Source organism: Delphinapterus leucas, chromosome 1, assembly GCF_059928025.1.
Source record: "Delphinapterus leucas isolate spDelLeu-1000000601 "Yukka" chromosome 1, BTC_Dleu_Yukka2, whole genome shotgun sequence".
Classification (NCBI taxonomy): Eukaryota; Metazoa; Chordata; class Mammalia; order Artiodactyla; family Monodontidae; genus Delphinapterus; species Delphinapterus leucas.
The window spans coordinates 42864417-42876068 of NC_143129.1; the positions used below are offsets into that span (position 1 = coordinate 42864417).

Sequence of the window (11652 nt, forward strand, 5' to 3'; positions counted from 1 at the left end):
TATATTTATAGCCAAGAAAGAAAAAAATGAACACCACTTTAGGGAAACCCAGGCTTCCCTTTGAAAAGGAGATACTATTTCCTGTTAGTGGCTAAAAAACTCCCATTGAGTCTAAAAAATTAGAATTTAAATTTAGACTAGAAATAAGGCTGAGGTATAATGAGGGTGTGTCTGTGTGTGTGTGTGCATGTGTGTGTGTATACCTGTAAGAGAGAGAGGGAGAGAATAGATATTCAGAATCAGAACTGGTTGATAGGGATCTGGGGATTAATGGGAAAAGTTTTGGCAGGAGCCTGCGGGACGGCGGCGGTGGCGCAGAGGGCAGCCAGGACAGCGTTGCGTGCTGTTTTGGGGTATGCACGTGGTACTCACGCAGTGGCTTCTGTTCACCGACAGATGAGGACAGATGCACCAAGGAGGGGACACAGGTTCGAGCCATGGTCCGGGAAGATGCCACATGCCGCAGAGCAACAAAGCCTGTGTGCCACGGCTGCTGGGCTTGTGCTCTAGAGCCCGAGAGCCACAACTACTGAGCCCGCACGCCTAGAGCCCGTGTTCTGCAACGGGGGGGGGGTGGGGGTGGGGGCCACCGCAGTGAGAGGCCTGCGCACTGCAACGAAGAGTAGCCCCTGCTTGCTGCAACTAGAGAAAGCCCGCGCGCAGCAACGAAGACCCAACGCAACCAAAAATAAATACATAAAATAAACAAATTTGTTTAAAAAAACTATTAAGAGAAATATTGTTAAGGACCTCAAGAACTTTTGTTTACTGTATTAGAAATTAAAACTGAGGCAGTTTTAAAAATTAAAAAAAAAAAGAACTAGTTGATATATTGTAAAGGGTGACCAGTTGTTTTTTCATCTCTAATGAGCTCAGAGAACAAATTCAAATTTCATGAGCAGAGTCATAAAGATGTACTTTTGGGAGTACAATGTCTTAGGTTAGTAAACAAGATTGTAGAATCCTTTTAATTATGACAAAAAATATATGTATGCATGTGTATATACACAAATACACACCCACCACACACCCTCATCCTTTGGGCTGTGCTGTCTGGTCCAGCCTGGAAGTTGGAGAATCATAAGGAGACTTTATGAGTTTTTTAAAGAGATTCTACAATTTTAGAAAAAATTCCCATGGTCAGACTTTCGGGGACTAAATTGAAGGACGATGATTAGGGGCTTTCCAAACGCCCAAACAGTCTTCCAAGATTGCCCCCGGAGAAAAGAATGTCTTAGGCTTTGTTTGTTTTTTGTCTGTTTCTCTCAGGCCAGATGGAATAGCATCCTTCCTTCCCTTCTTTAGGGCAAAGGGAAGACACGGCTGGTGCCCAGGTACACTCTCTTCTCCCTAGGAAATACAGGGATATACAGACTCTTCGGGTTGTGAGATTGTTCTGGTGAATATCTTGAGGGAGCAGCGAGTCTTAGGTGGAATGGCAGTGGTGAGGGCTGAAGGCAGGTGCAGGAGAGCCGGCAGCCTGAACATTGCCACGCTGTTGGAACTTCGACACCTCTGGGGCTTTAGGAAGGTGATGGGTTTCATTAGATACAATAAGGCCACTTCCAAGCTGTTTGCTTCTGTGAGCACACACACATGCATGCACACAGTTCCTGTCCTAAGAACAAGAGAACAAATAATCATGGTAGGCTTCTTCTGCAGCATGTGAAGACTGTTGTGAGCATTGTTAGAATCTCCATTGCTTCCGCAGACCCGCCCAGTCTCCTGAATGACCTCGGTAGGTCATTTTACTCCGCCTTCTGCCTCTAGGCTAACTGGCAGCAGGACGGCCCTCCTTGGCAGCAATCTGAGTTTCTATCGAGATGAGCAGATGTCCTGTTGGGGAACATCCCAGGGGAGGGGTGAGCTGCGGAGGAGGAGACACACGACCGGAGGGAGGGCAGGACCCTGGCACAGCAGCCCTGTGTACGGACCTTTGGGCCACGTGATCCACCCTGTTTAGCTGTGCTTCTCCAGCTTTGAGCGCTGGGGACCCTTCAGCCCTCAGAAACGACTTCTCCCATGTGGAAATGACATTATCTTCACCAGCTGGACTTCAAAGAGACAGAGCAGCCAGCATCCTGGGAAGCTAATCGGATTTATTTGGTTCTATCTTTCCTCTGGGACAGGGCGTAAAGAAGATATGTGTATCTACATCTCACAAGGCCTGGCTTAGCCATGGAGGGAGATGAGCTTCTAAAGCTGAAAGCCGTACATACTCCTGCGCACACCCACTTGTAAACACCATGTCACAGCTTGATCCGGTCCAGGGAGGCCCAGATTTCTGGGACCCCATCAGAGATCTGCTGTGCTCTGAGTGGGGGAAAGGTTTGGCTCGTTACCTTAAAAGTGGTGATAAACTGGGTTAACCATGTTAACATTACTACTGCATACTTCTCGCATGTGTACGTGAACACAGGATCGGAGGACTTCAACATCCTTAGAACCAGCTTGGGAACATTGAATCATGACTTCTGCATTTATGTGAGGATCATAGGAAAATGGTTTAAACTTATCAACTTATTCATCTATAATAGAATCCTCTTCATAGAGTTAAAATTAAATGAGATAAAAATGTGCATGTATAATGTTGTATATATAATAAGCACTCAAAAAATATTAACTACTAATACTTTTATTTTGAATTGCATTCACTCTAGCACAGTGGTTCTTGGTTATCGGAACTAAGTGTGGGATTGGACCATCAGCCCTCTGGAAAGAAGTAGGCAGATTCATCTCATGTCCCGGTTGCCTTTGTATCTGGAAGTAGCACTACTGACCTGTATTCCATGGGCAATTTCTGCATCTGTGGGGATGGATTTGTGAGGGTCCCTCATGACCAACGGTGCAGGGCTAGGTTGAGGTTAGACCCACAAGTGTGGCTGCGACCATGGAAATAGACAAGCGGACCAGTTCTGATTTTCTGGAGGAAGCATCCTGTACTCTGCCTTTTTGGATGCCTGAGTTCTCTGTAGCCTTGGGCAAAACCCCCAGTTTTTAGCATCTTGGTTACTACATCTGTCAAATATGAATTATGTGAAACTGAAGGTCTGTTGTGAGAATCAACTGAGATGCCGTATGTCAGTGGTTCTCAATCTTCAGCCTAATCTGGGATGAGGCCCAAGAATTTGAATTTCTAACAAGTTGCCAAGCGATGCTGATGCCACTAGTGCCCCCATCCCCCACCCTCCTGTCACATGTGAGAGAAATGCAAATGTGTGATACATTAATGTTACTATACACATCAATGGAGCTAATCAGTTATACATTGTTTCTAGGAAGAAGACAGATGTAAAATTTTGATTCAAAGTTGGGGGGCCCTTACTGGAAGTGGAAAAGAGATAGTCTAGGAGCCCCAAAGAGGCACCGAAGGGATTTCCAGTCCCCAGAAGAACCTGAGGACATAGGCAGGACTCTTAACTGAGTAAGGGGAACCTCACTCGAGCCAGCCATGTGCACCTTTGCTGTTCCCCACATTTTCAGGAACGGGGTTCCCCCCCAAAGCAGAGCTTTGGACAGGACAGAGTGGGGTCTGGGAGCTGTTTGCTGAGAAAGGACACGGGAGTGGCTGTGGCCCTGGCAACCTCCTCGGAAGTTGCGCCCTATTTCCTTTCCTGAGTAAACTCAGGAGCCCCAGAGCATCCTCTCCCACACCCAGTCTCTGGGGCCCTGCTGGCTAGTACATGTCAGCAGGGCGAGGGGGAGGTGACGGAGACAAAGGCATCTCTCTCACCTCAAGGAACAGACGTTAAGGGAGGAAATGAAAAAGGAGATGGGAAGCCTCTGGTTTTCCCCGCAGGGCTCTTTCAGTATTAATTTAATCCTGACTTGGGATGGCAACAGCTTCTCCCAGGCCCAGTCCTCTGGAATTCTTGAGTCACCCGTGGCTGAGAGGGAGCTGTGTTCCGGTGACTTCTAAAGGGCGAGAGGGAGGCGGCATGATTTCAATTAGCCTCTGGGCCTCAGCCCTTCGGCCTCCACACGGGGCAGAGTTACTGGTCTCGCTCGGTCTGACACCTCTCCTGCCCTCACTCCAGCTGCCCGTTGGGTCCTGTCAGGCTTGGCTTCGGGTTTCTCTTTGCCCAGGGGAGCCCGGCAGCCAGATGAAAGCGAAGCACACCATACCCTCTCCCACCGTACCCTCGGCTCATGCATGGGTCCTTTCCTCTGGGTAAGAAGATTGGCCTGAAAGCAGTCTCATCCTCTTGCAGAATCCCAGGGCTGGGGTTAATTTCCGGTGTCCACTAAGACCAGGGTGGCGCTTTCTGGTCAGCTACATCGAAGCATACAGACGGGCCAGAGGAAAAGCCTTCCTTGAAAGGTTTTCAGGGCACTAGGTAACTGGTTCCATCCTGCTGAGGCATCTGTGGTTGGGTCTGCCTTAAATACTGCCTGTGGGCACCATCTGTGTGTCTCTCATTCAAGACAGGCAAACTCCATTTTTTCTGGCTCAATGTAACACATATTGTTTCAGGAGCTCAAAAGAATTCATGGTCACGTGTGTGTGTGTGTGTGTGCGTGCGTGTGTGTGTGTGTGTCTGGGAAACCTTTCAAGGTCTACTTTCTTCTTAAATTAAAAATTTAAAAAAATGTAGCTTTACTGAGGTATAATTGACAAATAAAATTATAAGGTATTTAAATTGTACATCATGCTGACATGTATATCAAGGCTTACTTTCTCGTGTTTATGCATGGAAGCAACCAGTACTTCTACCCAGATTAGGAGACAGAAAAACTCTATTTCTTGAAATCTTAGACAAGTAGCTCCAAGGAACACTTCCTATTAATGGCATTTGGGTAAAGTGGTCATTGGTTCCTCTATGCTTTCATGCATGCATGCTACAGACTTTCACTGAAAAAGGCACTGAGGATTTAAAGATAATATGTAATCCTTGCCTTTAAGGAGCCTGTAGCCTAGTGCAAGAGGGAGACATATAAAGGCCGTAGCAGTATTTGCAAATGCTACACTGTCACTTATTTTACATTTGCGGATTTTCTAAAAGGTGGAACGAGAGGTGAATGTATATTTATACATATGTGCATTTGTGGGAATACATAAGGTCTCTATAGTTGTTCAAACTCACCTACTGGTCACTCTGGGGCATGAAAAACATTAGACACTGACCCAGCGGGCTTCGTTGTCCTAAGGCCTGCTATGAATTTGTAAGAAAGTCAACCTCAAGGAAATATCACTGGGTGCGATATTCATTGGAAAGAGAAGAAATCTGATATTGCACTGTGTTGATGACAAAAGTGGGTCTGGCCTTAGGGATGGCACTTCAACTACACAAGAAAATGGGACTTTTAGCAAGGCCTGGTTCTTTTCACCAGCTGACTGCCTCTGTCTTCTGTAAGGCCACCCACACAGTCATACAGCAGAGTCAAAGAATCACTGAATTTTAGACTAGGAAGGGAGGTTGGCATGAAAGAGGGGCTAAGAGTAAATGTTCTATTGAACTAGACGATGTCTGCAGCCAAGCAAAGGGCTTAGACTCAGAGAACAAACGCCATTCACTACACTCTTCTAGACCATGGGGCCTGTTCGGTTGGATATATTTCCTCTAAACTTTCAGTCTCAACCCTCAGGTCCCCTCAAGCTTTTGAATGCACACAATCTTAGGAGTCTAGCAAATATGGCACACTTCTCCTTCTCTGGGGTATTTGCTGCCACTTTTTTTTAGCTCTATAATACCAGGGCTTTCTAACATCTCTGGGAGGAAGACCAACATGGACCAGGGCAAGGAGATGGCCACGCCGTTGGACGGACCATCTGAAAAAGGAGGACCACTCAGATTCACTGGGGCTGCTGTTGCGCCAGGGTGAGCTATGCTTACCTCTGAAATGTTGATCCGGCCCTCCTGGAAGGAGCAGGTGGTGGGGTCATGAGTACAGAGGTTTCGGTATTTGCACCAATGGCAGCGGAAGGCGCTGTTGACACAAGACAGGCACCTGCAAGGATAGAGACAGTAAGAGGCAAAGAGAAGGCAGCAGACAGGGAAGGTAAGGGTGCCTGGTAGCCCATGTGTCATGATGGAAGTCTGTTACCCTTGTCTTACTCTCGGAGGGGTAGATTGGTGGGGCATCCCCAGCCCTGAGAATGGTGGCTTATCCCTCTAAGATGTCCACGGGACCAGAAAATTGAGAGGAAAATGTGTTCAGAGCGGGAATAATGTAACTTAGAAACCAGTGGTGTGCTAGAGCTGGTCTGTATCAGCTCATGATAGCCAATTATTCGTATTTTCAGGAATTTTACAAGCGGTTGGCATCATGATAGCAGCTGGAAATTAGCCATGGAGGGAGTATTTATGCCATAGAAATTGGAAAATGCCATATAATAAGTTTTCCCCCTGATTTCTGACGGTTAAACATTTGGCAGCATACCACCACTTATAAGACAGAATCGCAGGGGTGGGATGAATTGGGAGATTGGGGTTGACATATATACACTAATATGTATAAAATAGATAACTAACAAGAACCTGCTGTATAAAAAAATAAAAAAACTAAAGACAGAATCGCCCAAAGAGCACAGGGATAGAAATTGGGCAGATCTGGTTGCAGTTTTGCCTCTGCCACTGCCACTGAGGTCACCCTGAGTAAGCACTTTACCTTCTGACTTGGAATTTCTTCATCTGTCTGTACTAAGACTTTCCTGTCCACTCCATGGGGTGTTTCGTGTCAAACGAGATAATGTATAGGACGTGATTTGGAAAAGTATTAACAATGCTAAATGTATTATTTTTAAGTGCTTAAATCACCTGTTATTTCAAGCTCTTAAATCACATTGGAGTGTTAATGATTGGTTCATACCACCTGTGTTTCTGAGTTTTGGGGGAGTAAACGGTATTAAGTGATAACTTTGTTCCACTCTCCAGGTAGCCAGGCATAGATAGCAACAGGCTATGTGTGTGGCTTCTGCCTTTCTCCCCAGGGTGAGTGAGCACTTCTTTCTCTCTGGTTTCCCCTGGAGGCTGTGTGTATTATCTAGGTTCTCTGTGTGTGATCAGACCACTGTCAGGCAAACGGGTTTTGCAGGTAGGGTTGTTCTTCCTGCTTCTTGCCAGATCCTCTAGTCTAGCCTCTCACAACTAGACCAACCTGGAAGGGACACGGCCAGGTCTGCAATCTGGCGCCACCTGGTGGGAACTCTGATGACATTTGGGCGGATGGGGCTTGATCCAGGGGTCACTGGCTAATACTCCACAGTGGATTGGGTGCGTTAGCCCATCTACACTTCTTCTCCATGCCAAATACTTTTATCCCCTTCTAGATACGCCCCTAGTTATTTTGTTCCTGAACCTAGCCCAGATGGATTGCTTCTTGCTAACATCTTATGATTCAGCAAGTAAATCATGAAAATGGACCAAGGATGATGAGATCAGGGTTTTAGAACAGGTTTTTCCATTGGCTAATTTTGTGACCTTCGTTGCAGCACTTATACCCTATGGGACTCAGTGTACCATAGTAAAAGGAAAGAATTGAACTTGACTCTGTGATTTTTAACTGTGAATGCCAGGAGTAAAGAAGGGTAAGATAGTGTTTTGCAATAAAATGGAATCTTTAGTGTCAAGGATACCTGCTTTGTTTTTCTGCTAACACTTGTTGCCTGTGACAGCATCTCCATTGCCATGGCAATATGGTTGAAAGTGGTGACATCACACTGAGTTGCCATGGAGATGTGGATGCTCTCACAAACAATGTATTCCTTCACTGCTGTGTTGTGGGAAGTTCACTTTCCAAGATGCTTGCATTTCCCAACAAAATGGGATTGGAATGCAGTCGGTAAGGGGCAATTTTATTCATTTCAGCTTCAGCCACATACTGCCCTGCCTTGCCTCCTCCCAGGCCATTTTTACCACTTGTTCTGTCTTTCTCAGCACATCTATTGATTTGGCCAAGTGGGGCTCAGGTACGTCTCTTTCCTTAGCTACTGTGGAGACCCTAGAACTCTAGAAGATGATTCTAATCATGAAAAATCAAGACCAGAAAAGAGGAGACTAAGGAGGCTCATTTGCCTATTTTGATGGCTAAATTCCTTTAGGGCTTAGCTGCAAACAGACCCTCTCCCCACATGGACTGCTGGGCCCATCGTGCCCACAGCCTAGACCCTCAGACTTGATACTGCTGGAGTCCTCAGGTTGTTCCTGCCCTGGGCAATGGGAAGGATGGGTCCATAGAATATTCTCAGGTACTGCTCCTTCTGGCATGGAGCTGTTGCTTGATCTCTCTCCTTGTTGATTGACCAGGGTCACATGGCCCTTATGTGGTCCTATTATAGAGACGTGTTTCCCTCTTTCTAAATCTAAATCTAAATGGTGCATGAGTTTCCAGATGGTATGGAAGGAGTCTCAGTTTCACTTCGAGAGAGGAACCAGCAGAAACTAAGTATGGGTCTCTCTCTCCTCCACTCCTGGTCCTGCTTTTAACTTATGAAATGCTCCCAGCTTCCTGCACAGCTGTTGGATCTCACAGCCAAGGGCACTCAATTGGTAGGCATTCTGCTGCTGGAGATGGCTGGTGAGGTCAGCTGGGCTGCACTTAAGCCCCTCTGAGGGCTGGTGGTTGGGCCTGGTTTTCCCCTCCTCCTCGAAAAGTTGAAGGCTCAGTTTGGACCACGGTATAGTTTAAAGCTTCCTCTCCCTCTCCCAGCCTGAGTCCTTTATTTGAGTGCTGGGTGAGGCTATTTCCCCATCTCTGAGTCCCTTCTTCATGTGGTCATGGATGATGTGTCCAAGCTCCACTGGTTGTCAGTCTCCATGTTCAAATCCACTACCAACTGGCATAAAATGGAGAACTTTTCTTCTGGGTCCTGAGCCATGACCTTTGTTTTTACTTCAAACCCTCTTTTAACTCTTAGTTTGAGAGTTGAGGGTAGGGTGTGTTGCAAGGGAGACCGAATGAGATCAGAGGCTGTGGAGAGTGAAGCCATTCGGTTTAATATCACTGAATAAATGGAATATAACTGAAAAGTAACAGTTATGGAGAGCTTACTCTCTTCCAGACAATGTGCCGGGTCCAACTGGGAGACTGTGAGGTGAATACAATATGATTCTTGTTCTAAGGGAACTTAGAAAAACCCCACACTCATATCCAGACCCAGGGCAAGACTCCTCTGGCCTGGCCCTGCCGTTACCTGCTTGCTCACTAATTTCTCCCGACCTCATCTCTATAGAAGGACGTTGGTCTACGGGATCCTCTGGCTTTGATACTGAACAAGTACTAGTGCTGAGAGGGGTGTGCTTACAGTTGGTGGGCACTGCAGTTGTAGAACTTGAACTCGGTGCCGACGAATATCTTTCCTGTCTCCTTGGATCTCAGCTGCAGCTCTAGCCCAAACCAGTCTGGAAAAAGGAAAAAAAAAGGAGAGGGTTACAAATCTGGGGCACAGTGGAGAGACTGAGGGTAAATCATTCAGCTACTCCAGGGCTCCCCTGGGGCACCGATGGTAGATGGAACGTTCTTGAATCTTCTTCCAAGAGACTCCCTTTCATCCTGCTGATGACCAGCCCATCACTGAGACCCAGACGCCCCCAGCCCCTCTCTTAGGGAGGAGGTAATGGATCAGATCCCACAGAGTCCCCTGTTTGGTCAAATATGTACAGTTACTGTCAGAAATATCAGGTCACCGATATAGAATAAAAATTTAAAAAAAAGAAATATCAGAACGAAATTGGGTCATTTGTAGAGATGTGGATGGATCTAGAGACTGTCATACAGAGTGAAGTAAGTCAGAAAGAGGAAAACAAATATCGTATATTAACGCATATATGTGGAACCTAGAAAAACGGTACAGATGAACCGGTTTGCAGGGCAGAAATTGAGACACAGACGTAGAGAACAAACGTATGGACACCAAGCGGGGGGAAAGTGGCAGGGGTGGTGGTGGTGGTGGTGTGCTGAATTGGGAGATTGGGATTGACATGTATACACTGATGTGTATAAAATTGATGACTAATAAGAACCTGCTGTATAAAAAAATAAGTAAAATTCAAAAATTCAAAAAAAAAATCAGGTCAAAAGCCCTAAAAGCCCCCAGTTCTATGGAGAGAACCCGCTGAAAACCACTGGCTGAAACCACTGACATTCCTCGAAGGGAAGGGAAGTCTGGAAAAAATCTTTATGCACTGTGCAGGCTTAACCCAAATGGGAGCAAGGGATTTCCCTCTTCCTGAATTTTGCTTTGGGGCATGACAGTTTGCTTTCAGACTCAAACAAGTTTATAAGCCCTATTGGTATCTGGCATAAGGAGACCTAGTCAGGCAACTGTCAGTCAGTCTGTGCTGGTACTTGCCACCCTGTTCCCTGGGTCCTCTTCTCTTGGCCACCCTGGTAGGGCAGCCCCTAGCATATGACTCTCATGGCAGACACTTCTTACCTTGATCCAGAGGGATGACAGGGACAACCTTGGGCCCTGGTGAGATGCAGATGACCTGGCTCCCAGATACCTGTCCCTCTACCTCTGTCAGGTTCCCAAAGGCACAGGAGATGCCCGCAGACAGATCGGGAGCATCACTCACAACCAGGCTGAGCTGTGGGAGGAGCAAAAGGATAATACTGTAGGAAGAGCCCTTGGGGCTCAGGAGACCTGGGCTCCAGGCCTGGCCCTGCCATTGCCCACTTGCTCACTCATCTCCACTGACCTCATCGATAAAGAGGATGTTGTTTCCAGGTGATCTTCTAGCTTTGACACTGAACAATTATAGTAGCACTGCGAGGGGTGTGCAGGGCCAATGGTCTTTATTATTAATACTATTAATTTTTCAGTCTTGTCCAGCAGCAGAAAGCACTGGGGGGAGGGGAAGGGAAGGATGCTAGGGGGAAAGGTCCCAAAACCCATCTCAGACCCAGCTCATTTTGACATGAAATCATGCAAACTTGAAAGCAAGTCATGAGCTGAGCCCTTCACAAATAAGCCTTAGCCCTGGATCATGGGAGAACACGTATCACCAGTCTGCAGGTTTATAAGGAGTTTACCGGGTTGGCGAAAGACAGCTGGCGCCTCAGCCTGGCTGTCATTTAGGGTCTGCTTGCCAAGGTGGTGGGTTTCCTAGAGTTTCTATTCTCTGTTCCTCTCTGGCTCTCTGCCCCCTGACAGCTCCCCTAGAGTAGGGCAGTCACCTCACAAGAAGTTTAGGGGATCAGAGGAAGGCAGGAAGTGAACACTAATGGCTCAGATGATGCCTGCTGTTTCTTAGGGTCCCAGTGATCTAGGTCAGTGGTTTGCAGGCCTTTCAAGTTTGAACACTCTCCTTTGAATGGTAAAAATATCACAGAGTGTCAGAAGAATCTGTTGATTGAGAAATCATTTAATGGTAAAATGCTGCTCTGAATTCAGTGTACTTGGAAATGGGGTTGTACTAAGTGACCACAATATAGTATCTAAGTGGTATTTGAAACAACAGGTGAGAAATGTGACTCCCAGTGGGGAGTGCCCATGAGGGTCATGGTGACAACACCCTGCGGCCTGCAAGTGGCCAGTCCTAACGGAGGGAGGTCTCCCTTTGTCATCCCACCTGGCAGGGATTTCTTAGTCACAATGGCTATCACCTAGCCTTTCTATACATTTGTTTGCTGCTGAATCTCTGCCCCAGTTTCGTTTCCATGGGGCTGAGAGACTTAGGTACAAACTCTGCTGTTTGTTCCCTCAGCTCC

The 11652-nt window shown here is 46.8% G+C and overlaps 1 protein-coding gene across 5 annotated transcripts in view; it reads right to left on the bottom strand.

Moving 5' to 3' along the window:
* PLXNA2 (plexin A2) overlaps window positions 1-11652 on the bottom strand; it is a 217226-nt gene that overhangs the window by 64080 nt on the left and 141494 nt on the right. For all 5 annotated transcript variants that reach the window (XM_022593506.3, XM_089909135.1, XM_089909141.1 and 2 more), the window contains 3 exons: window positions 10376-10529; window positions 9245-9341; window positions 5835-5949 (listed from right to left, as the gene is read on the bottom strand). In XM_022593506.3, coding sequence (XP_022449214.1) covers window positions 5835-5949; window positions 9245-9341; window positions 10376-10529 — 366 coding nt within the window. The remainder of the gene's footprint in view (window positions 1-5834; window positions 5950-9244; window positions 9342-10375; window positions 10530-11652) is intronic.